General features: G+C 41.9%; 1 protein-coding gene across 3 annotated transcripts in view; it reads right to left on the bottom strand.

Moving 5' to 3' along the window:
* The window catches only part of LOC307127347 (uncharacterized protein), a 52516-nt gene extending 36197 nt beyond the window's left edge, over positions 1–16319 (bottom strand). For 2 of the 3 annotated variants that reach the window (XM_079818501.1, XM_079818502.1), the window contains exon 1: positions 16255–16319. In XM_079818501.1, the coding sequence (XP_079674627.1) occupies positions 16255–16288 (34 nt within the window). In that variant the 5' untranslated portion in view covers positions 16289–16319. The remainder of the gene's footprint in view (positions 1–16254) is intronic. The other variant, XM_079818503.1, reaches the window with a different exon arrangement.
* Positions 16320–27211: the final 10892 nt, after the last annotated feature.

A 27211-nucleotide genomic window follows, 5' to 3' on the forward strand; every position in this document is an offset into this window, starting at 1 on the left:
ATTGACTCCCATTCATTTTGGCCTCACTTTGACAGTGAATATCTTTATATCTGAGGCGTTTAAAGACTCTATTCGTCCATTGTTTATTTCTAAACAAACACGACAATGTATAAAAGGCTCCATTACCTTGTATCTTACACTATCGCCCCGTTGAAGCTGTTTTTGTAAAATATAGGCTAACGATTGCGTCATAACCACACGACTGTCGCGCTGTTGAGCAAATTACCGTATAGACCTGAAGAGAAGCTCAATCTTTTACTGTCTATGAGGCAACCGGGGGGACATGGAGGCATAAACACAGATAGAGATGTTGCAGATCCTGCTTCATTCATCAAAAGTTGCTCCTGCCCACTCTCTCTGTCTCTGCAAGATTCGGTGATTCAGATTTTACGTTGCACAACTACTAGAAGACTTGCCACTGTCCGACAGGCGGATCACGTCACATCTACGTCGTCAAGCTCAGTCTGAGGCTGCGCAGTACGCTCAGCCATCAGGAAGTGAGTGCTTCTAGTGTGACTTCAATTCTCTCCGTGGAAGTCTTCAGGGTCCCATTTCTTTTACTGTCTATGCGATCTGCACTTTGGATTCTGACCGGATATAGTAAACCATCCGGGAATCTTTGGAATACTCTTTTCAACTGAAGGGTCAAGGGTCAAGCCAAACATCACTTGTCTCTTCATCAGACACATATCCTTCAAGAATGATTTTATGTTCAATATTAAAATAAGAATGAATGATAATCAAGTTATAACCATTTCCAACATTTGATAAATCAGTTCTCTATATTCAAGGAGTGATTTTGGATATTGTAGTGTTTTAGTTGCTCTGTGCTTTTGAATCCAGATTATTCAGGAGCTGCTCTGATGTCTGTGTCAAGACGTGCTGACAGGCAACTGTCCTTGGTGTTGTAATACACTCCAGGGAGTAAAACGAGATCAGCATGTGTTAACTATATGTCTTACTGAGGTGACCCCTGGGGTCATCCATGTAACAGCTATGTGACTCTTTTGGGGAGAAATTTACCTCTCTGATACTTTTCTTTCTTAATAGAATAAAGTCACTTCTGTACTAAATGTAGTATCAGCATGTTTTGGAGAAGTGCTTTGTTGATAGTTAGTTAAGATGTCCCGACCTTGATGAAAACTGGTATTCTCTGGAGTATTGTGTGTGTGCGTTGTATGATTTGTGCAGATTCAGTATTGGATATGGGCCTTCCTGCAGGCGATGCCAGACCTATAGACGCTTTTCTGTGACCTCCGAGGTCACTGGAGACTAATCTGGGCCTGGGCGACATCAAGTCTACGCATTTTTAGAGATATATGCTCCTATCTGTCTATGTGTGGAAAGTTGCTTACGTTGCATGTTGTTAGAACCAATCAGAATCATTCCACATGGCAGTAATGACGTGTCTAGACCTTGAAAACAGTATAACTGTTCAGAAAATTGTATGTACGTTAGACGGAGGCGGGGAGACTGTTAGAGGGAGCGCGGCCTACGAACTCCTCTTGAGCTGGCTTCTGCTGATGAAACTGCAAACTATTCTTCAGTAAAATTTTTCTTTAATTAATCTGACTCCTGACTCCTGGTCTTCATTTTTCACTACTGGTCCTGGGTCCTAAGCTGTTACCCCAACACAACATACTACGATTTGGTATTGGTACATACTAATTCTTTTTTCGAATGTTATTTAGTACGGATAGTATGCGAATTGGGACGCAGCGAAAGACAATTTAACGGTCATCATAGGAGAAGTCACACAGGACTGTGCGCCACATCTTTGACTGACAGAATTTTCAAGGTCAAATTTGATCGCAATGGTCATTAATCGTCAACATGTCAAGACCAAAGACTACAGATTTAAACATACAGCCAAAAACATACAGTGTGAACCCGGGTGAAGGAGTGATACAACAGCCTTGTGGTGTGTGTGTGTGTGTGTGTGTGTGTGTGTGTGTGTGTGTGTGTGTGTGTGTGTGTGTGTGTGTGTGTGTGTGTGTGTGTGTGTGTGTGTGTGTGTGTGTGTGTGTGTGTGTGTGTGTGTGTGTGTGTGTGGGAAGTTTGTAATCAGGCACATCTTTCAGGGTTGCTCATCGCAAGCCAATTGTGGACGAGAAGGGACAAAGGAATAGTGTCAGCACAAACTTGTGGATATACAGGGAGTGGTAATGAAAAATGCCTACTGTCAATCATTCCAGTGCAAGTAAAATCAGCCAAAGGAGACAAACTAATTTAAAACATGCTTTTCTGTATCCTGGTAGTTCAGCTATATTTTGCTCAGAGCAGCTGATGAATGAACTGAATATTATATTTATATATTATATAATATTAAATGAATAATATATTTCTGTGCACTATGGGACAAGAGCAGTCAGTGTCTTGTAATGTCGTTACTGGTTTTGGCATAAGAGGAATCAACAACAACTGTTTCTTCCCCTTCCTGAAGTATAGATCAGAAGAATGGAATGATACTGGCACACCTTCTGTTACTGTCAACAGGATCTTTATTGGACAGCTCAAGCAATAGCTCCAAAATGAGCATGATCAGGTCTTCACTGAAACCTCTGTGGATAAAAAGATGTCCAGAGACGGTGTGGATTTTCTTCGGTTACTATGGTGGTCTGATGTAAATCTGAATCAGGAAGTTGTGTCTTCTACGAGTGTCACTTGCTATGTGTCAAGGAAAACTTCAGAAGACAATCTTTTTCCATTGAAAATTAATAGTTCATCAATTCAAGACCACATTGGAGCACTAATGGAAGAGGTTTAGACACAAGGGGAATTGGCTGAAGATGAATACATGCTGGTAAAAAGTCAAATTTGGTTGTTCAAAAGGTCAAGGAAAAAGACAAGCAGAAGGAAGATAAAGGAAAATCATTTGATTCTGATGAAATGGACTTTGAAGCATCATTAGATGCTCTTTTTAGAAACTTTTTAGATCAAGCAAATGAGAACTTTGCTGTTTTAAAGGAAAATACACAAGAATCAAGTGAGGAATATCAAAGTAACGTCAAGGCTAAAGATCAGGCACAAGAGGGTGTGCATCTGGAAAATGCAGATCAGGAAAGGAACGAAAGTTTCAAAAGGAAGGAACTACTAGCGTTGGAAAGAATTGCAAAGCTTTATCCACCACAGACACACAAAGCTGTTTAAAGTAATTCAGGGTAGGCCCGGAATGATTTTATCATTTCTTTGAAGCTGAAATTACTATTTGATCAAGTAGTAAAGAAACTTTGCTAGATAATAAAGTTTAGTACGTACAGTAAAGATTAAAACCAAAAGTGGTGTTCTAATGATTGAGGTGAAAGTGATTACAAGTGTAACACTATCATGAATTTATGATCAAATGTCTGTATATGTTGCTTTAATTGTTATGGCTCCTTAATGTAGATTCTGTGTCATTTGTTTATGTCCTTCTGCCATAAGCAATTGAGGGGCCGGTGTGTAGCCATTGTAATGCAATGATATATTTGTCCATTGGGTGGCGCTCTGACATTATATATTAAGGGCACCTGGGTAATGAGACAAGTAGTGATGGGAGAAATTAAGCTTTTCAAAACTGAATCAATTGAACCAATTGATTCGCAAAATGATTCACTGTTTCGAAGTGTTTGAAACGCCACACACTGGTGACCCCTGCTGGTCAGTGGAACATGGAACAGTGGAAATGCAACAAGACTAAATCGTCTGGCTTTTAGCAATGCTTATTTATAATAAGCTTATAATAAGCACTGTTCCACAGCATGTGATTGGCTGTTCTCTACTACTGTCACATATAAACTCCTTCACTCAAGAAGCCTGAGTTCACAGAGAAAGTTGATGATCAGTGTCATGGTATTAACATGGGTTCAGACCAGTGGCGTAACTTTGCTTTGAAAAGTGGTGGGGACACCGGGACACCGCACAACTCGTTTTGCTATGTGTTTATTTAAAACACACACACGTGTTTATTTAATACGGAGACGCATTTCTGCCACATACATATTATTTTTCCACTCAATTATGTAGTAATAACGAAATCTTATGTCATAAAAACGACATAATTTTCTCGTAATAACGAGATTGTATGTTGTTAAAACGACATATTTTTCTCCTAATAAGGACATGTGTTGAATAGTGATGTGTGTATATATAGCTATGTCTGTATCCATATTAGAGAATTTATTTAGCCCATGCCTTTGTCACACTTGTTTGAAAAGCAGAAGCTCAGCGTAAAATATCTCATCCGCTGCCTGTATCGGTGGCAGTGGCCATAGCATGAAATTGTTAGCCTAATTTATTGATGTAGCCTATAGTTCTTAACAGAGCAGGTGGCCATGGACCGCTCATGTGGCGTAACTTTAACCTTGTAATGACGGACCCCGGTGCAGCCACAAATATCATAACTATCTATAAGGCCTACTGTAATTAAGACATTCTAGAAATGTATTAAAATGAAAGACGCTTTCAGCTTTAGCCTACTCAACGGCCGCGGAAACAGGCCAGTGGGTTCAATGCATTCCCGCCGTTCTTATTTTGCTTCCGATGTATTAAATATAGGCTACAGGCAATTAGTTTATGAAACCTTAAAATACAATTCACTTTTCATCATCAACATATAAAAATTAAATAATAATATAATAGGCTAATATTTAAACATAACTATAAATCTATATAGGCTACGTTTTGCATGTAGCCTACTCTCCAAACGCTTAAAAAATGTATTTTGTTTATTAAACAAAAAGTTTTTAATTTCAAATGTAATTTCTAAATTCAGTTCATATTTCCAGCAAACGAAATTCCGAGCCAAAATAACAAAGTGGTAAAAAAAACTGCAACAATGAAAAATATTAAAGAATTCGCGGGTGCTTTCGTCGGCATGGAGTGGGGTCAGACATGATTTCTATTGAGTGTTGTTTTGCAGAAATAATTTCTTTAAAGTGAATTTCGTTTTCTATAAATTGTATTTTAATTTTGATCAAGGATTCATAAATGAATGGCCTGTATAGGCTATTTAATACATAAGAAGCAAAATAAGAACGGGATTGACGTGCGTAACAAACCCACTGGCCTGTTTCCGCGGCCTTTGAGTAAGGCTGAAAGCGTCTTTCTTTTTAATACATTTCTAGAATATATGTAGCTATTACAGTATAGCATACAATATATTACTGTAGGCCTATTATAGAGTTATGATATATGTGCACCGGTTATGCCACTGATGCTAACATGAGCGGTCCATGGCACCTGTTACCCGTAACGAAGTGTAAAACTTTGAGTTATCATCATGCAATTTCAAACATTGCTCGTCTCTGTATGTGGCAGCAATGCGTCACAATAACCTGGCGTAAAAGTCTATCATTCTTTACAGATTGCGCGGTATGTTTGGAAAGAAGACGAGTTCTTTATTAAACTCATAAAAAAACAATAGAATATAAAATACCACAATTTATCAAGACCTTGAAGCAGATAAGAGAGAGAAACACCTCGTATGTGCCGCTCAAGTATAAGGAGCTTTCCTTGCCATCAGTGCTTGAATAACACACGCGTCTCCTTCCAGTAAAGATAATGGTGTGCGGTGGATGGGATATACATAAACCTAAAAACATACGTGGCATAATTTTTGGAATGACTTATCACGTGAGAAAAAAAAATGTTTTAGTCGCATAACATCAGTTAATGGAAACGCTGTCATTTCGCAATATTTTTTTTATCGACTATTAGGAAATATGGCAAAAGTTTTGCAAAAATCTGTAATGGAAAAAAAAGCTTCTGACCGGCGGAAAAATCTGTTAAATGAATGTATTACGATTTGTAGATTGTGCTTTTGTTTTAATACACACCTTCCGCAATATATTGTTCAATTACTTTTAAAAAGTGGTGGGGACATGTCCCACCCGTCCCACCCGTAAATTACGCCTATGGTTCAGACCTATGGTTTACACAGATCGCCGTCCAGTGGCGAACCATTAAAATTTTGAAAGTTTCAAAAGAGTTATGACGTAACGAAGCCTAGTTTACTGAAATCACATGACTTTGAAACTAAAGGTTTTTCAAAACCCCCTGCATTATGCATGCCAGGCCAGTAGTTAGAATTTGATGAATGTAAATATGTCTCCACTGGATATAGTAGTGGTGCAGTAAATCTACACTTTGCTGAAAAAAAGATAAATTCAGTGTCTTGAGCAGCACAAACAGTCCCATAGTCTAAACACGTAATACGCATGATCATGACGTCAGTTTTCATAAATTCCCGTTTTTTGTAGTTTACGCAGAGACAATAACGGTATTGATTTCTATCAAAGTATAGTGTTATAAATCTGTATTAATAAAAAAAAAAAAATAATAATAATATATATATCACAGTCCACGGTCCAAAAAGTGAAACACGTCTTTATAACACTTTATTACTCGCAGAATAATAATAAAATAACTGTGTTTGCCTAAGCTGGTAACCTTAAAGCTGGGGACACACTTAACGACTATCTGAAACATTCTAAGATTGAACTCAACACACTTGAAGATTGTTTCCATCGACTGGAGCAGATTTTAGTCAATGACAGTCAGAGATGAGCACAAACCTAATGACTCAGTCCACGATAAGTGAGTCACGACGGGACATTCTGCCGAACTCAACTGAGCGAGATTTTGTACCGAAACAAACATGGATGTCAACAGACAGCCACCGCTACTTATTTGTGCTACTTATAACGGTGTACTAAAACCGGGAAAGTTTTTTCTTTGTTTTTCGCATAGGCTACAAACGACAACATTGTCAAAAGGATCCCGTTCACACGGATCCGCGAAAACGTCTAAAAACACTATTCTGCTGCCATGCTATAGGCTAGATGACATCAATATGTAAAGAAACACTACGAACATGTAAAAGCTACGCTTGCGCATGACCTCCCGATTTTGCGCTTTTATAGTTTACACTGAGACAATTATGGTATGTTTTCAAAAACTTGTGGTATGTTTAGCCTACACACTGTTTTCAACTGAAAACTTTTCAATGCATTTTGACTGTTCATTTACACAACAACTGCGTTTTGGGGGTCTTAAAACCCAAGCTTTTGAAAATGGGTTTCAAAGTGCAAGGTTTTAAAAAACGATGCCTCCATCTCCATGTAAGCAACACAGACAGACCAAAAATAGATGTGTGCGAACTGCATGGGCGTAGCCAGCTTTTCAAAAGTGCGGGGGGTGGATGTGGTTTGTTTGTTAACAATAAAAACGATGAATACAATGACAGAAGGGTACGAAAGGTATAACATAGCCTACAAGATATTGAAAAGCTTCCCATTTAAATGAGTGATAGCCTACTAGAAAAGTATAAACACACTCGGAACACACAGAAAATAAGTCAAAACTCTGTTGTGAAAATACACAACAGTAGACTTGCTAAATAATCAGAAATACTTGAATAATCCCAGGGGGAAATTATTTTTGTTACAAACTCCAGATATACAAACAACATTATAAATATAAATATAAATATATAAATATAAATATAAATCAACTAAATGCATATAAATTATTAGGGCTGGGCAGGGCTGGACTGGTAATCTGGCATACCGGGCATTTTCCCGGTGGGCCGACGCACTTTGGGGCCGATACAAGGTTATTTATTTATTTAATTTTTTTGCCACGGACTGGCCCATCATGCAGGGACAGCGGCCCATTGGTTTGTCTTCTGAATTTACAGGCCAAAGCGAGAGAGACCTTCCCTCCTCCATAGACTGTGTCCATATTAGGCGCTGTTTAAAAATTTGGGCGCATGAAACTGCAAAAGGCGAATATCCGCGCAACAGCGCTGCCGCCGACGAACGTGCGCTGCGTTTGTGCTGCTCTATGAAGTGATGAACCAGCACGTCGTGTGATATGGGAACATTAAAGGTTCTGTGGTGAATCAGCTGAAAACAGCCGCGATGTAAATACATCACGAGGTAAATTGGAAAACAGCAATACACTACAAACTTGTCACTCTAGCACAACCAAATTCAATAGTTTATTATTATTTATTTATTTATTTATTTTCGAAACCATATACCTATGGTAATGAGGAGCATGATTTTACCTGTGACTACCATGCCCATACAGTTAAATGAAACTGACCTACAGTTAAACTCAGTTAAAATGTCATTACACTCTAAAAAAAAGGTTCTATATGGCACCAAAAATGGTTCTTGGCTCGTAATCATAGGGGAACCTTTTTTAGTGCTATATAGCACCAATTTTGGTGCTTCAGTGGTTCTTCAGAAGTTCTTCATCGGTTCTTTGACTAAGGTGCTATATAGCACTAAAAAAGGTTCCCCTATCATTACGAGCCAAGAACCATTTTTGGTGCCATATAGAACCCTTTTTTTTTTTTAGAGTGTAGGGTAATTAAATTATAATTCAACAAAACAGCTTAAAAGCCTGGATCCAATGCATTAATAATAATAATTAATTACATTTATATAGCGCTTTTCGAGGCACTCACTCAAAGCGCTTTTTACATAGAAGGGGGGAATCTCCAAGCAGATAGAGCAACTATTGACTACCATAGTAGGAAAAAAAATACTATGGTAGTCAATAGTTGCTTTATCTGCTTTGTTACAAACATTCTTCAAAATATCTTCTTTTGTGTTCAGCAGAACAAAGAAACTCATACAGGTTTGGAACAACTTGAGGGTGAGTAAATGATGACACAATTTTCATTTTTGGGTGAACTATCCTTCATTTTTGGATGGTTGGAACTCAACTGGCCTAATTATTCGGCTAGAAAGAACTGCAGCTAATCCAGAGTGAACTTTGATGATAGTAATGTTTATTCAGTCATCCAATTGCAAGGCATAAACAGGTTTGCGTGGATATGTACATAAATGTGGTTTCTGTGAGATAACAAATAAGGATGGTAAATATACATACACAGTTAAGAACTGTATAACTACTTATAAGTTACATTTGTATAATGTAACCGTAAACCAGAGCTTATTGTACCATATATAGGCGCTAAATGCAGCTGCATTAAAAGGAGCGGAGCTGCCGCTGCTAACAAGCGGTGTCGGGTTACAAAAGTGTGTGCGCCACTTTAACGTTAGCACTGCAGTGCGCTCTGTATAACAATTGTTACTATGCCGATCAGACCTGATACATATTTCCATCAACATACATTACAAGCAAATATTTTCTATAAACGAATAAACATTGTTGATAACAAAATAACTGAATGATTATTCAAATAGGTGAGCATTACGCTATTGTATGTTGACACAAAAATACTTCTGAGGTGACATCAACTGAATTACGCGATGACACACTCTGAAACACATCTACAATGACAATAACTATTATTACTTACGGAGTTATTAACGCACAGAAATACCACACAAGGAAAAACAGACTTTTGAAGAATAAACAAGCCAGGAAAACGCCGTATAACTCTGTTACTGGACGCTGCTGAGATGAAAACTATCTGCACATGCACCAGACAAGTCTGAACAAGTTGACGCGCACATGCGGCAGAGAATTTTGTACAGTGCCATCAGTATTAAAACAACGCGAAAGGCGAAGCTTGAATTTACGGGTATGTCCCTCTTTGGCTAATGTACTTTCAAGATGGAGGGGCAACATGGCGACCACCGTTAGATCCCATTACCTTATGTATTTTCAATGGCATATTATAAACTTACGAGAATACTTTATTACTTGAAAGAAGTAAATATACATTAATGAGCACATATATTTTTGAAAGAACTAAGTGTTTTTAGCTAAGAACAGACAAAAAAAGTTACACAGTGTAGCTTTAAGGACAAAGCTTTTTTCTCTGTAAATGTTTTATGAACTTTTTAATAGATCTAATGAAATTTAACAAAATGTTATTTCAATGAGAACCTCATGAAAGATAGATATCATATCAGTGTGTTACATAAATTAGGTGTTAACTCTCGAACATTTTTTATTGTTTTTAAAGGGGTAGTTCAACCAAAACATGTGAACGTTTACTCACGCTAATGTCATTCCAAACCTCAATGAATTTCTGTCTGTGTAACATAAAAGAAAATCATTTGAGTCTTTTTTTGTCCATACAATAGGCTATTCAATGGTATAGCCTATGGTTTGGTTGCCAAAATTCTTCAAAATATCTTCTTTTATGTTTCACGGAAGAGAGAAAGTCATACAGGTTTGGAACGACATGAGTGAGTAAACGATGACAGATTTTAAAAGCAGTAAATTCACTTTAATGTATCCTAGCTCAAAATCAGTGGGTTACTGTCAAGTGCATTTCTGTGTGTCAAAAGTGCAATATTACGTTTGTTATCTGCATTTGCAGTAAATTCGATAATATCCATCATTAGTTGTCCCTGTCCTAGATTTATTTATTTACTCCAATTTAAGGCCCTAACCCCAGTTAAAACATTCAAGAGGAACTCATGGGCCGGATGGACTGGATTTGCCTGGGCTGAATTTTAGCCCCAGTCCAGCCCTGGGGCTGGGTATCGATCCAGATGTTCGAATCGATTTCGATTCACAAGCTCTCAAATCGATTCGATTTCAATTCTCGATTCAACTCAATGAATATAGATTTAATACAAACACTATAGGTATTTATAAAAAAGAAGGGTGAACATAAGTTTACAAGTGGGTAATTAAAAAGAAATGAAGAGCCACACATTTAATATTATTTATTTTAGGTACACTCAGGGTAGGCTACATTAAAACAGAACCCATCTCTATATTTCAAATGCATACAATTATGTTAAATACAACACAATTTTTATTTAAAAAAATGTGTCTGAGAAGTATTTTATAAAAAAAATTGTATGTATATTTTGATTATATATATATATATATATATATATATATATATATATATATATATATATATATATATATATATATATATATATATATATATATATATATATATATATATTCTAAAACATAAAAAGGATATGTCAGCCAATCATCAGCCGATCACACTCAAAGCTGGTGTCATGTTTGAGAGGGAGGGGAGAGGAGGCAGCCGCAGCGAGTAAGGCGTTTGTGCAAAACTGCAGAAAAAGTGTGGGTGTTGAACCCTCTCACCGGGAAAAGTGCCCACGAGTGCGACGCCCCTGTTAATTCTGGAGCACGTGTGCGAAATAAATAAAAAAATCAGTTTTCTTAAATGTAAGATCATAAGTCTTGAATATCTTAAATGGTATAACAAAGATCGTAATGATCATTTTAAGGCATCTTATATTTTCGGGGTGGAAAAACATAAATCGCGATACTGCCTAATACGATTATTAAAGGGTAACTTCAGTAATTTAGCAGCTTTGTGTCAGTAGAAACCCCGTAGTATATTTGAATTAAGGTACTTTCCCCCCTCATGTCCCCCTGAGACGAGAGAATTATGCATTTTATTTCTGGAAAAAAACATCATTTTGCGTCATCTGAGGATTTTTTGGCCAGAGGCTAAAGACTACAGCCACTAGATGGAGCTGTTCTGCATGTTTTCAACCCACCCACAGGGGAGAGATCTCACGCACAGAATGTAAATGCGCTTGGCTCGGCTTGGCCTCTGGCATTCATAACGGAGCAATGCAGAGCAAAGTGAGCGTCTCAACTTTTCAATTAATTCCTATGAAAGTTTAGCTTCCATTATGCAATCAGAAAACGCACCAGACTGGACACGCGCTGAGAATAGGCTCGTTTGAGATGAGCAAAATCTGCGCAGAACCGATCACCGGTGATCACTGCGAGATGCGTCCGACTTGCTCTGATGTCATGTTGACATGTACCGGCGGCAAGGCGGCTGTTTCATATTGCGCAGTCGAGCGCAGCTGCTCTCCACCGACTGCTCTGATCAAAAGCATGATGGGAAACGACTTGCTGACTACACAGCTTATTGGTTTAAACATCCATGATGTATGGTTCTTTTTTTAAATGTTTGATTTTAAAACTCTGATATAATGTTTTTATGTGTGAATATTCTCCATTGTCTACATTGACTTTGCACTGCGTGAGGCTGCATCCTTGTCAGTTCGGACTTATAACAAAAAACAGAACAATGTCTAAAAGCTGATATGTGACAAAGTGTACAGCAAACAAGCTAAAAAACACAGAAATAAGTTTTTATAAGCTGTCGACCCAAAAAAACGACCATTTAAGGAGACAAAAGTGGATAAAGGCAGTAAAACGTGACGCTTCAGCAGGAAGAATGGGTACATTTTGGGATCCTGACACTCAGTATGCGTATGTGTGCAGTAAACATTTGGTCACTGTTAAGTCAAATATCCAAATGTCAGTTTTATATATTATAGGCTATTTCCTGTCGCTGATTACGTTCCCCTGTAGTGGGTGTAATTCTCAGTGTAATATAACTTGTCGCGCTCTGTCTATCCACTTTTTTGTCCATAAATGCTCGTTTTTTTGGGTCAACAGTTTATAAAAACTTCTGGGTTTTTGGTTGTGGGTTTTGTTTAGCTTGTTTGCTGTACACTTTGTCACATATCCACTTTTAGATATTGTTCTGTTTTTTGTTACAAGTCCTAAATGACAAGGAGGCCGCTTCACGCAATGCAAAGTAAAGGAGAGCGTTCGATTGCCCCCCCCCCCCCTTCCCCTCTTTTTGAAAGTTTTGAAATCACTACTGTGGCGTTTTTCTTTTGCTATGTGAGCAAATGGGCACACGAAAAATATTTAATGTATTCTCTCATTCACAGCTATAATATTTAACCCAACTATGACGACTTCCGCTCTGAGACCCGGAAATGTGAAAAGGGTCTATTGTAATATGTTGTATACAGTTGTAAGCATAGATATCCATAATAAAGGCCAGATGTCTTACGGCGGAGTCTCTAGCATCATCACCGGTGGCCATCTTGTCACAGGCAGGGCTCTGTGGTACCTCATGTAAGGCGAGTGATCTGCATGAACACAAATACTCTTATCTCGCTGAAATCCTGACGGATTTACAAATGGTTTGGTTTCTTACAAACGTTATTAACGTGGCTATAATTATGGATGCTTGAACCAATTATGAATAATTTTTCATAAGTATGTAGTGTCATAACTACATCTCTGACGTTTATAACAAACCAAGCAGTTTGAAAATCGGTAGAAAATTTAGCAAGTTATGGTTATTTAAAAAGTGCAAGCACCCATGAAAACAATATATGTGTTGTGTCTGTGTCTCATTTCGCAAGGTTGCGTCCTCCAGAGGTCGCATTTGAAGGCTGCATGCGTCATCAAGGCTGTCTCATTTCAGAAAAGTAAGTAGGACACAATCTGAATGCGACCTTCAAATGCGCCCTTCTTTTCAGGAATTCGGAGTGTGCATGAGGTGTATCCTTCGCTGCTGCAGATAACCCACAATTCTTTGCGTCGCCATTAACAACCGTCATGTTTTTTTTAAATATTATTTTAAAAAATTGTGCCGCCGGCAGATATACATGCAAGTGAAGATGTGGTGTTTAAATGTAAGTAGTTTCAAGCTTGTTTTTGTTTTTTAAGCTGTATCACCTCAAATAGATAGTTGTGGAACAGTAGCCTACTTTGCTGTCAAGGCAAGAAACATTTCATAGTCATTTTCAAGTTATAAATAATTTTCATTCATAACTGGTGTGAGCGCAATGCCACTGTGAACGTGTTGGCATAGCAACGTGATACTTCCTGCCTGTGTCCTACGAAGGACATCTCATTTAATTCTGACTAAGGACACTCTGTAAACCGCAACCTTCACAGGACGTGTCCTCCAGAGGACGCAGCCTTCAAAATGAAATGAGACACAGCTATAGTTACGAGTGAGCGAGCTGCCTGTGACAAGATGGCCGCCAGGTGCGGACATCAACCTCCATTGGCCAGCAGCGCACACGAGACATCTAGCCTTTATTATGGATATCTATGGTTGTAAGAATCTCCCTCATCTGAATTTGAATGAGCATCCTGCAATTATAAAGCATATACATTTCAAAATAAGAGTCCCGGTGTATTTTAAATGGACTGCATTTAAATGGACTGCATTTACATAGCGCTTTTAACAGACCTACGGCCCTCCAAAGCGCTTTACATTTGCCTCACATTCACCCATTCACACACCGACGGCGGTGTCAGCCATGCAAGGCGCCATCCAGCTCATCGGGAGCAGCTGGGGTTAGGTGTCTTGCTCATGGACACCTCGACACTTGGTCAGGTGGAACCGGGGATCGAACCACCAACCTTCCAGTTTGTAGACAACCTACATGAACCACTGAGCCCCGTTTTGCACTTGTTTATTAAATAAAAGTCACACAGTGTGTCCAATTTCCACTCTGGTTATTATTTGGTTACACAAACCGTATGTAATTTAATTAATTTCCATTTAATTTAATGTAAACTATTTTAGCTTCTGTCTGGGATGCCCCGCCACTGGAAGGAAAGACTAAGAACATTATTTGACACATATTATTAAATATATGGCATATGTTACTATTGTCAGTGTTATTATAGTTAACAAAAACAAAAACTATTAAAAATGTCTTTACTTGAAATAAATAAATGTTAACTGACATAAATTATAATAATAAACTTAAACGTTCTTGTTTTCATTTACTTGAAATTAACCTGTTATTTAGATTCATTTATTGAACTATTTAGATTGTTTGTTATTTAGATGCTCCTTGGAGGAAAAAATATGCGTCAAGCCCTGCAACAAAAACGTGAAAACGCATGTTCTGGAATTGCGGATTTTTGATATCTCAAACGATTTGGCTGTGGTGAGTTCTGGAAACAGGGAGTGTGTTATAACTGTGCAAACATTGACTGATTCTGATAACTTCAGCTGTGTGTTTGGTGTAGGAGGCCGATCACATGGGTGTCACTATCATCGATATACATAATAAAGGCTAGATATCTCGTCCGCGCTGCTGGCCAATGGAGGTCGACGTCCGCACCTTGCGGCCATCTTGTCAAAGGTAGCTCGCTCACTCGTAACATTGTTTTCATGGTGCTTGCACTTTTTAAATAACCATAACTTGCTCAATTTTCTACCGATTTTCAAACTGTTTGGTTTGTTATAAACGTCAGAGATGTAGTTATGACACTGCATACTTATGAAAAATTATTCATAATTGGTTCAAGCATCCATAATTATAGCCACGTTAATAACGTTTGTAAGAAACCAAACCATTTGTAAATCCGTCAAGATTTCAGCGAGATAAGAGTATTTGTGTTCATGCAGATCACTCGCCTTACATCAGGTACCACAGAGCCCTGCCTGTGACAAGATGGCCGCCGGTGATGACGTTAGAGACTCTGCCGTAAGACATCTAGCCTTTATTATGGATATCTATGGTCACTATTGTGAGTCAAAGTTATAGCGCCACTAAATGGCAACAGGAAGTGTGTAACTTTTCAAAATGCTTTGAAATCACACTCTTATTTTTACACGATTTGCTTCAAACTTCATCAGTACAATGTAAAAACATGGCAGATGTAGGCCTGTGAAAGCATTCTTGATATCTAAAACACAGTTTTCATGGTAACACGTCGTCAAACTTTAATAATATTCTTGGGTGTTTTTGAAGCTCAAGCTTCAAATTGCATGACACTCTACAAACACATTAGAGTAGACATGGGCAAAGCCTTAGAAACGGGCGTGGAGGATGTATATATATACAATTTTATCAGGCTCTGAATTTACTACTACTCCTAGCGAGTTTATATTCACACCAACCATTTTTTTAACATTATGACAATATATTAAAGATGCTAAATTGTGAATGGATATTGGATATACATTATTATGTTTTAATCTGGACTACATCATGCCCCAGATATTGACTGAATGTGTTCTGATTCTTTATTATTCAGTCACATGTTAAATAATGGATCCTTATTGTAAAGTAAGTTAATTCATTAGCTTACATAAACTGACAATGAAAAATACTTCTAAAGCATTTATTAATCTTAGTTCATGTTCATGTGAACAGATAATTTTCATGAAGCATTTACAAGTTATTTAGAGCAGTTAAGTTGTTGATGAATGTCTTTTCAAAATCAATCATGTCAACTCAAATGTAACTATAATCAGCTGTTTTCAAGTAACTTTCTGGTATTAGCCACGAGCTTCAGTTCAGTTAAAAACAAGTGAAAAGTTCAGAAAAATATGAGTTGGCTATTGAGTAATAACCTATTGCAAGACTTATAATCTTTAAGTAGACCGATTTATTAAGGATGAAATATTACATTGTGACATGCAGTAAGCCTACTATAAGAAGAATATTTAAATTTATAATAAAAAAAGTAAAAATTGTAATTTTAAATTGTATTTACCCAATATCAAAATGAGAAGATAAGGTCTTGGCATTGCAGTCCTTGTGTTGTTTCAAAGTGCCTATGAATTTAAGAGGTTATTTCCTGGCTTATGAGAAGCGCTGATGGTACTATGATAAGAACTGAAACTAACATTCTGTGTGTATTATGGTGCATTCACACCATAATTCCACAGAACATTCAAGTTCTGTGAACACCACATTAGGAAGTGATTTGTCTGTAACGCCTCTCTAGCGTGCTTGACTATAATGAGAGGTGGCTATCCTGAGTTCTTTAAATACTTATATAATCAAATAAGTGAGGTTTCACATCTGTGTTTTACTTGTGTGTGTGACAGTAACTAACTTATTATATGAAATGCTTTTTTTCCCTTTAAAATCACTAATTAAGCAGTAATATTTACACTTTCACAGGAAATGAAATGTCTTGGAATTACTTTTATTCAAGAAACACTTTCCCATTTAAAATCACAATTTTACTCTTTTTCTTAAAGGTCCCATGGCATTGCATTTTTCTATTATTTTATAATGTTTCCTGAGGTGTACTTATATTGTTAGTATGATTTTTACATCATAAAATGTTATAATATAGAAATAAAAGGCATTTTTTCAATACTGATGTTTGCCCTGTGGCTGAATGCCCTGTTTCAAGAGGCGTGTCTGCTGTGAGACTTCAGTAAAAACGCCCACTGTTGTGATTGGCTGACATCTTTGCATTTGAAATGAGCGGAGGGGGCGTGGTTTAACGAGGTCTACGAGGCACGAGCTGCTGCCAGAGAGACGGATGGACCGGAGTTCACTTCACATCAGTTCTGTCAGTCTCAGTTCAGTGAACTGTTGTAGTTACAGCATATACTTCAGGTTATTAGTCTATTTTTAGTCGGAGGGACTGTCACTCATGTCAGAAAGTTAGTAACTTTAGTAAATTATGGATCAGCGCTGACTCGAGACGCGAACCGTTTAGAACGATTCAGTCCGATTTGTTGAACTGATTCGGTTCACTAAAAAGAACCGGTTCAAAAGAAAGATCGTTCGCGAACCGGACATCACTAATGTACCAGAGACGGAGCTCAGTGATTGCTAACAAAGTTATTTATAGTAACTACTGAGTTATGAGAGCGCTGTCTGTCAGCGCGAGTTTATTGTGTTTGTATCTGAAAGTTCTGAATAAACACGAAGTCCCAGTCACACCGAGTCCGTCTTCATCATTATTACCAACTTTGTAACACATGCAAAGTACCATTACAGCTGTCGAGATGAACGAGTTACGAGTAAGTGTTGATAATAGCATTATTTTTAGATATGTTCCTATCATATGAAAAGCGTCAGTGACGCGCATTGAGTACACAGCGCAAACAAAGACACAACAGCAGTAATCGAATGTAATCCAGTTTATTGTGGGGAAAGCTGGCTAGCCCGGATATGCTCACGCTTACCCCCCTTCTGCTTAATCTCACGCCGCGTTTGGTGCCTCCGCTGTGGGCCAGATGCAGTTCTGGGGGTCGGGATGTTGAAGGCCACCGGCCAGTGCAGCCCGAGCTTCGGCGTGCGTGAGGTTTAATTCTAAATATGTTACTCTGCTGATGTTGAGCAGAAACGACTGTATGCACATTGTAGAACAGATAGACGCGACAAAGACGTACAAAAACACTGTCTCACAAGATATAAAACACAAAAACACCATTCTGTTGGGAGAGAGAGAAGCTGCAGCGTGTGCACGAATAATAAATAATTAGCTACACATCAGAAATCACTGATCACAGATCAGAAGGAACTGAAAAAAGACTTCTGTTTTCATTTGTACATCCAAACACTGAGAAACTGCCAGCGTTCACTCGTTCACAAGCAATGATCTCTATTCTCTCGAGCGTTTGCATGGGCGTGCCAGATTCTCTGGGTGGAGGAAAGGGAGGTAACCGTTCCTGTGTGGACGTCATAACAGGAGACTTCAGGATTGGCTAGTCTGGCCTGTCATTTTCTCAAAGGCAGAGAAAGACAGCCAGAACTCGGGTTTACACCGATCAACATTTCTATCCACTTGGGGATAATATTCAGGCTAGGGGAACTCATATTAATGTTGAAAAACCTCATAAAATGAAAATTTCATGCCATGGGACCTTTAATTAACTTCAAATATCAAAAGAGTCAGTAACCACAACTGTTTTATAAAAAAGTATACCAGATTTACTCAGAAAAAGGTCAGAAATTAAATATATCTGGTTAAACTCACTTTTCAAATCACAAATGTATTCCAATTCACATATCAAACATAAGGGCCCAAGAAAATAAAATAGCCGTCAAAAAACCCTAGCTTAATATGAAATACCCTTTAAATATTCAGCTGATACAGTCCTGAATGTAGCCCGGGTGCGTTGTAGCCTTAAACCAAATGGCTGCTTCACCACACAGGCCAAACAAAAAATGGTACCTTTACTCAATGTGAATGTAACCTCACGTGCACAAGATCAAAGGCGTCATCAGCAGAAGACAGGAGGAGAGGATTCGCATTGAAGAAAAGACAGGAAGAGAACCAGTGGCGTAACTTAGTAATGATGGGCCCCAGTGCAGGTTATTTCGACGGGCCCCCTGGTCTGCACATTTATGAAGCACATACAAACACACATACACACACACACACACTGCGTTCTAGAAGGGAATATATGCAAATTTGTGTGCCTAACGTACTTCATTTAGACCAACACTTATCAGTTTCTTATATTTAGTTGAACAGTTCTCTTTGCGTACACCTCTCTCCAACACACGCTACAGTGGCTGTGCTGTTTGCGCCTGGCCAGATGTCAGAAGCCAGATGTACCAAATCAGCACTATGGTTTTGAAATTACCGCAACCTTTTTGGTATTTTTAACACAGTAACCCCAGGAAACGCAGCAACTGCATTCCTCTACGAGAGGCAAGAGACTAAATGAGACAAAAGAGGTCAGAAAAACGTATTAACACCAAATAAGTCCCAAATGATGTCCCAAAATCTGGCTAGCTTTATAAGTAACTTTATTGTGTCATCCCTGACAGGAAATTTGTACAGCTGTGTATTACTTTATGTGTTAAATAAACTTAAACACACACACACAATTTAAAATCATACACACATATATACACAATGAAACAGCCCTAAAACAAGAACAGCCTTTTAAATGGGGGCATGGCAGCTAATAAGATACGCCAAATCCTTTAAAAAAGCATCTGTACTGTAGGCTACTGTACTGTCACCTATTTGAGTTGCGTCCGACGAGCCTTTCGCTGAGCAAAATCATCAACAAAATCAGATTTCAAAGGAAGCAAAGGTGAAGTCCGTATAATTTATATAGGTAGCTTACCTACTGTGTTATTTATTTTATCAGTCAATCGTGAAAAATCTGGTGGTCTAAAGTTTCTGGCAACATTAAATCCAGGATAGAAGAAAATTCTAGAGAAAGAGCAATAGATTCACGAGTGCACAGAACACAGTTTGAGCACGCACACGTAATATGCGAGCAAGAGCAGAGCCATGAGACATTTGAGAGCGCACGTCGATTTTCTGCTAGAGAGCGGAGAGATTCGTAATATGGATGCGCGTTAATGCCCTCGCATTTGTCATTAAAATAACGCAATAGAAACGGCCTCAAATTAACTATACAAGGAGATGAAAGTCGTGTCTGAAAGCTGCAATCGTTTTCATTATTGGTTAAAATGAATGGAGAATATTTAGCCTTTTTTCCCGAGGGTGCTCGAGCCCCCGCGAACCCAATGTATTGGCGCATCCTGTCACACTGACACTTCATCGCCAGGGCCCCGCTTGCGATGTGGGCCCGCGTTCGTCACGGGCCCCACCAGCCGCACGGGCCCCAGTGCGGCTGCACTGCCTGCACTGTCTGTAGTTACGCCCCTGGCTGCATCGGAGAGAGGGCTGTTATGTGTTGAAAATGAAGATGATGCTGAGATTCCCACTATAATAGTGGGCGCTCGTGCTGAATCTGATTCATACTCGACAGCCATGCTTTCCCGGGTGGCTGAGGCATAGTGCAACGCATAAATCGCCTTGCCTGCCCCTTGCCTTTCCCGGATGTGCGTTGGAAGGCTTTTGCATTATGGAACTATTGGTGCCAAAATATGGAACACCAATAGGGCCATAATCTGTATAAAGTTTTCCTCTCTCTCACTACCCTCATCGGTGGGGTGGCAGTGCCACTGGCAGGCCACCTCCGCCCTGCTTAGGGCATGAGGGTAGTTCTCAGCCGAGGTTGAGCTGCGCACAGCGCTGGCCCTTGGCTAGACGATGTCCAGAAACACCATTGACCCGGATTTGGTTCGGGACTGTTCTTCCCCCAGAGGGCCGGGTAAAAACCATTAGTAATTCTGTTCCGCCACTGGGGTTAAAAACAACCAGTGGTACCCAAAAAAAAAAAAAAAAAAAAAAAAAAAAAAAATATATATATATATATATATATATATATATATATATATATATATATATATATATATATATATATATATATATAAAAAAAAAAGAAGAACAGTTCCAATATCTCTGGGTCTCGGGAGTTCAGGAATGGCAGCGTGTGACGCTACAAGCCTCGCCGCCCTCATTCCCCTCCCCACAAGAGGGCGAGAATGGCAGTGTGTGATGCTACAAGCCTCGCCACTCTCATTCCCCTCTTCTCAGCGGTGTGTGGACGACAGTGCGCGACGCTATACCTCGCCGCTCTTGTTCCCCGCTGAGGAAGGAGGTTAGGCAGACCGTGTGCAACGCCACAAAGCCTTGCCACGCTCAGCCCCTCCTTCATTTGGAGAGCGCGCTGGGCGGTGTACAACGCTCCCATGCCTTGTCAGCCTCTGGTGCCTCTCCAAATCGCCAGCAGGGGGTGCCGGCTGTGGGAACGCACTCAAGCGGCCTTCCCACACTCGCGCACCCCCTCAGCTGATGCAAGTCGTGTGTCAGACCCAGACCCCTACACGGACCACTCCCATGTCGTCCTGGGGTCCCTGCATTCCGCCTCGCTGCCCTGCTGCGGGTACGTCTGTGGTACCGATGACCCTGCTTGTTCGGTCTCTGGGGGCCTGGCTAGCGCTCCCCAGCCCGTCTCGCTGGGTCATCTGTACCATCAGACTCGGCTTGCGATTCAGTTCGCCCGGCGTCCGCCCAAGTTCGGGGGCGTTCACTTCACGTCTATTGCGTGGGTGGATGCCCCCGTGCTTCAGGCGGAGATCGCTGTCCTACTGGCGAAGGACGCGATAAAGCCGGTCCCTCCAGCCGATATGAAGTCCGGGTTCTACAGCCCGTACTTCATTGTACCCAAGAAAGGCGGCGGGTTACGGCCAATCTTGGACCTGCCTTACTTGAACCGTTCCCTCCATAGGATGCCGTTCAGAATGTTAACGCAGAAACGCATCTTCATGTGCGTCCGTCCCCAGGATTGGTTTGCAGCGATCGACCTGAAGGACGCGTACTTTCATGTCTCGATTCTCCCTCGACACAGACCGTTTTCTACGCTTTGCTTTCGACGGACGGGCATGTCAGTACAAAATCCTGCCATTCGGGCTGTCCCTGTCGCCCCGTGACTTCACGAAAGTCGCGGAGGCGGCCATTGCTCCCATGAGAGAGCGTGGTGTTCGTCTTCTCAACTATCTCGACGACTGGCTGATTCTTGCCCAGTCGCGGGAACAGTTGTGCGAACACAGGGACATGGTGCTTCGGCACCTCAGCCGGTTGAGTCTTCGGGTCAACTGGGAGAAGAGCAAACTCTGTCCCGTACAGAGGATCTCTTTTCTCGGGATGGAGATCGACTCGGTCGCCATGACAGCACGCCTCACCGAGGAGCGCGTCCAGTCGGTGTTGAGCTGCTTGAATACGTTCAAACGCAGTACAGCGGTTCCATTGAAATAATTTCAGAGGCTCCTGGGGCATATGGCAGCAGCAGCCGCAGTAACGCCACTAGGGCTGCTCCATATGAGACCGCTTCAACACTGGCTACACGACCGAGTCCCGAGATGGGCGTGGCACAGCGGGTCCCTCCGTGTCCAAGTGATGCCGAGATGCCGCCAAACCTTCAGCCCGTGGTTGGACCCTTCATTTCTACGGGCAGGAGTGCCTCTAGAACAAGTGTCCAGGCATTCTGTTGTCTCCACGGATGCCTCATCCACGGGCTGGGGTGCCACGTACAACGGGCTTGCAGTATCTGGTCTGTGGACGGGGCCCCAACTGCAATGGCATATCAATTGCCTGGAGTTGCTGGCGGTTCGTCTTGCTCTCAGCCACCTCAAAGGGTCGCTCAAAGACAAGCACGTTCTGATCCGGACGGACAGCACTGCGGCCGTTGCGTACATCATCAAACAGGGTGGTCTAGGCTCCCGCCGCATGTCCCAACTCGCCCGCCATCTCCTTCTGTGGAGTCCGAAGCATCTGAGGTCCCTTCGTGCCATCCACATTCCGGGCCCGCTCAATCGTGCGGCCGACGAGCTGTCACGGTTGCCCGTGCTGCCCGGGGAGTGGAGACTCCACCCAACAGGACTTGGTTTCCGGAACTAGTGCTCCTCGCGACAGCACCTCCTTGGCCCATTCCTCTGAGGAAGGACCTCCTGACTCAGAGACGCGGCACCCTGTGGCACCCGCGTCCGGACCTCTGGAAACTCCATGTCTGGTCCCTGGACGGGATGCGGAGGTTCTAGGTGACCTACCACAAGCGGTAGTTGACACCATCACTTCTGCCAGAGCCCCCTCTACGAGACGGCTATATGCGTTGAAGTGGAACCTGTTCGTCGACTGGTGCTCTTCTCACCAAGAAGACCCCCGAAAGTGTTCGGTCAGATCTGTGCTCTCTTTTCTTCAAAACGGGTTGGAGCGAAAGCTGTCTCCCTCCACCCTCAAGGTGTATGTTGCCGCTATAGCGCAATCATGACCTGGTTAATGGTTAATTCATTAGGCAAGCACGATCTGATCGTCAGGTTCCTGGGGGGGGTGAGGAGATTAAATCCGCCTCGTCCTCCCTTTATACCCTCTTGGGACTTGACTCTGGTGCTGACGCACTTCAGAGGGCGCCCTTTGAGCCTTTACAGTCAGCGGAGCTTAAGATCTTGTCTCTAAAGACAATACTCCTGATTGCATTGGCCTCAGTTAAGAGGGTAGGGGACCTGCAGGCATTTTCGGTCGACGAATCGTGCCTGGGATTCGGGCCAGGTGACTCTCAGGTAACCCTGAGACCCCGGCCTGGATATGTGCCAAGGTTCCCACTACTCCCTTCCGGGACCAAGTGGTGAGCCTGCAAGCGCTGCCTTCGGAGGAGGCAGACCCAGCCCTTGCTTTTCTCTTTCCAGTTCGCGCCCTATGTTCACAGAACGCAAAGCTTAGGACCTCAGAGCAGCTCTTCATCTGTTACGGAGGACAGCAGAAGGGAAAGGCTGTCTCCAAGCTGAGGATGGCCCACTGGATAGTGGTCGCCATCGTCTTGGCTTATGAAGCCCAAGACGTGCCCTGCCCGCTCGGGTTAAGAGCCCACTCCACTAGGGGTGTTGCTTCTTCCTGGGCGCTGGCTCGTGGCGCCTCGCTGACAGATATTTGTAGAGCTGCGGGCTGGGCGACACCTAACACGTTCGCTAGGTTTTATAGCCTACGTGTAGAACTGGTGGCTTCTCGTGTGCTCGCTTCCCATAGTCAGCAGCTGAAGTGCCCGTTCTAAGTGTCGGCTTGCTGCGCCATTCCCTTCCCCATGGAACTGATACGTGCGCTTATTTTCTCCAGTCGAGTTCCCCAGGATTGGCGAACCCTGTTGAGTCCTCCGCACCCCTCGGCAGTCGGATGTGGCGGAGCGTCTGACGCCAGGTCTGGCACTTGTATGCATTGGTGGAACTTGTGTCGGTCTGGGGTCCGTATGTCGTGACCCCTACAGCGGTCCCATACGTGTATTCTCCACGGTACAGCTCCCTACAGTGAGCTCGTGTCTTTCCCTTGGCAGAGTTCCTCTGCTGTCTCAGTTCGGTGTCGTCCCCCGCCTGTATAGGCCGGGGCCACCTCTGGGACTTCCGTATGTTGTGCTGCCCACGGCCAGCCCATACGTGTTCTCTCCACATGGTAACTCCCTCCGGGCATGATGTGGCTCCCGCAGCGTCCTTCGGGCACGCTTTCCCAGCGTTATCCAATAAGTCTGCTGAATGGGTCTCGCGGAACAGCAGTGTGACTCTCCCTGCGTGAATTTCCCCGCCCGCATCAGAACGGGGTCTGAGGGGCTCTCGCTGGGCGCTGGAAGTGGTAGAAACTGTGGCGTTTTCCATAGGGATCCCAATTCGTCGGTAATACCGACGTACGTCGTAGTGACCGAATGAAAGGGATTGTCTCGGTTACGTATGGTTACCCTCGTTCCCTGAAGGAGGGAACGGAGACGTACGTCCCGTCGCCACAGTTCCTTACCATCACTGCATGCATCGGCTCCTCAGTGAAAAACGTCAGTGCGATGCTCTCACTTCCTGTTTATACCTGCGGCGCGGGGCGGAGCGCGAGATGCAAATCTCGCACGCCAATGGCCCATTGGCCTGTTCTCTAAATCTCGAAGCTGATAGGGGCTCTCAAAAGTGATCCCAATTCGTCGGTAATACCGACGTACGTCTCCGTTCCCTCCTTCAGGGAACGAGGGTTACCATACGTAACCGAGACGTTTACTATTCATATAGGCTATTACATAGCCTAAATACTGCAGTGTTTAATGCGTTTGAGATGTGGTGTTTTCCTCAGTGTATAACTTACATTTTACAGGTATATTCTCGATCTGTAAATGTTAGAAAGTCATGCAAATATACATATTGCTGTCCGGAGGACGAGCCTTCTGCAAGTGAATCTCCGCTAAAATTCAGGCTTCCGTGAATGAGCACCGCAACGTGCATTCGCGCCAGGGTTTGTTTGGAATTATGGAAGGTGTGTGACTATTTGTGCCAGAAGACTCCAGGATTGTTCAGATGAGAAGATTCATTCTGGATTTATGGCTGATCTGAAATCAACATTTGACAGAACAGAGCATTTCAAATAATTGTTTTATTTCTCCACAACATTCAGATAACAGGACTCTGTTTTGTACTGATTTTACATTTGCTTTTAAATAAATAATGTATTTTCTGTATCACAAAATATGCTCATGTCTTTGAACTCCGTTTCCAACACTTTATCTTTAATAAACATTCTCAGCTCATGACTCCTGGGGCCTGTACCATGATTGTAGTTTAACATACTCAGGGTTACAGGATTAGTTTCGAGTTGACAAAACCAAACAAATCTTTTCAGGCTTTTTTGGTCCCATGATGCTGATCATCAGCTTTCTCTGTCAACTCAGGCTTTGATCCTGAGTTTAGGAGTTTAGCTGTGACATCAGAATCAGAATCAGAATCAGAATCAGAATCAGAATGAGCTTTATTGCCAGGTGTGCTTACACACACGAGGAATTTGTTTTGGTTACAGAAGCTTCCAGTACACAATGTAAATTGACAAGACAAGAGACAAGTAACATAAATTTTTTTTTTTAAATATGTAAGTTAAACACACAATGGTGGAAATGCAATGTGACAGAAGCGCTTCGGATGGAATAGAATATGTACAGATGTTTTATAAATATAGGTACTATATATAAGTTATAAGGTGCTATATGTGAAATGTCTGAGGTAAAGTATTGCACACATTTATTGCACAGTAGGGTGTATAATATGTATATACGGGTGCTCTAGGATCTACAGGTGTTTTAAATATACAAATTTACACATTTTTAAGGTGCTATATACGCAGAGTCTGACGGAAGTTGTTTATTGCACACATTTATTGCTCAAGGTGAACATTTAACTGTTCATGAGGTAGATGGCCTGAGGAAAGAAGCTTTTTCTATGTCTGGATGTTTTTGTTCTCGGTGCTCTGTAGCGCCGACCAGACGGTAACAGTTCAAACATAGAGTGTCCTGGGTGTGAGGGGTCCAGAGTGATTTTGCGTGCCCTTTTACTCACTCTGGATGAGTACAGTTCTAGAAGTGTGGGAAGAGTAGTGCAAGTGATTCGCTCAGCAGTCCGGACTATTCGCTGTAGTCTTCGGAGGTCAGTTTTGGAGGCTGAGCCAAACCAGACGGTGATGGAAGTGCAGAGGATGGATTCTATGACAGCGGAGTAGAACTGTACGAGCAGCTCCTGTGGCAGGTTGAACATCCTCAGCTGTCGGAGGAAGTAAAGTCTCTGCTGGGCTTTTTTCACAATAGAGTCAATGTGCGCGTCCCACTTCAGATCCTGAGAGATGGTGGTGCCCAGGAACCTGAATGACTCTACTGCAGCCACAGTGCTGTTCATGATGGTGAGTGGGGGGAGTACAGGGGGGTTTCTCCTAAAGTCCACTATCATCTCCACTGTTTTGAGCATGTTCAGCTCCAGGTTGTTGTACCTGCACCATAGAACCAGCTGCTCCACCTCCTGTCTGTACGCAGACTCATCACCATTCCGGATGAGGCCGATAACAGTAGTGTCGTCTGCAAACTTCAGGAGCTTGGTGGAGGGGTCTTTAGAGGTGCAGTCGTTAGTGTACAGGGAGAATAGCAGTGGGGAGAGAACACATCCTTGTGGGGCACCAGTGCTGATGATGCGGCTGTCGGACATGATTTTGCCCATTCTGACTAGCTGTTGTCTGTCTGTCAGAAAGCTGGTGATCCATTGACAGACAGAGCTAGGGACAGAGAGCTCGGTCAGTTTGGTCTGAAGCAGTGATGGGATGATGGTGTTGAAGGCAGAGCTGAAGTCCACGAACAGAATCCTCGCATAGTTCCCTGGTTTGTCCAGATGTTGTAGGGTATAATGCAGTCCCATGTTGACTGCATCATCCACAGACCGGTTTGCTCTGTAGGCAAACTGCAGGGGGTCAAGCAAGGGGTCAGTGATGTCCTTCAAATATGCCAACACCAGTCTTTCGAATGACTTCATGGCTACAGATGTTAAAGCCACAGGTCTGTAGT

Source organism: Gobio gobio (genome assembly GCF_949357685.1).
Source record: "Gobio gobio genome assembly, chromosome: 1".
NCBI classification, from domain to species: Eukaryota; Metazoa; Chordata; class Actinopteri; order Cypriniformes; family Gobionidae; genus Gobio; species Gobio gobio.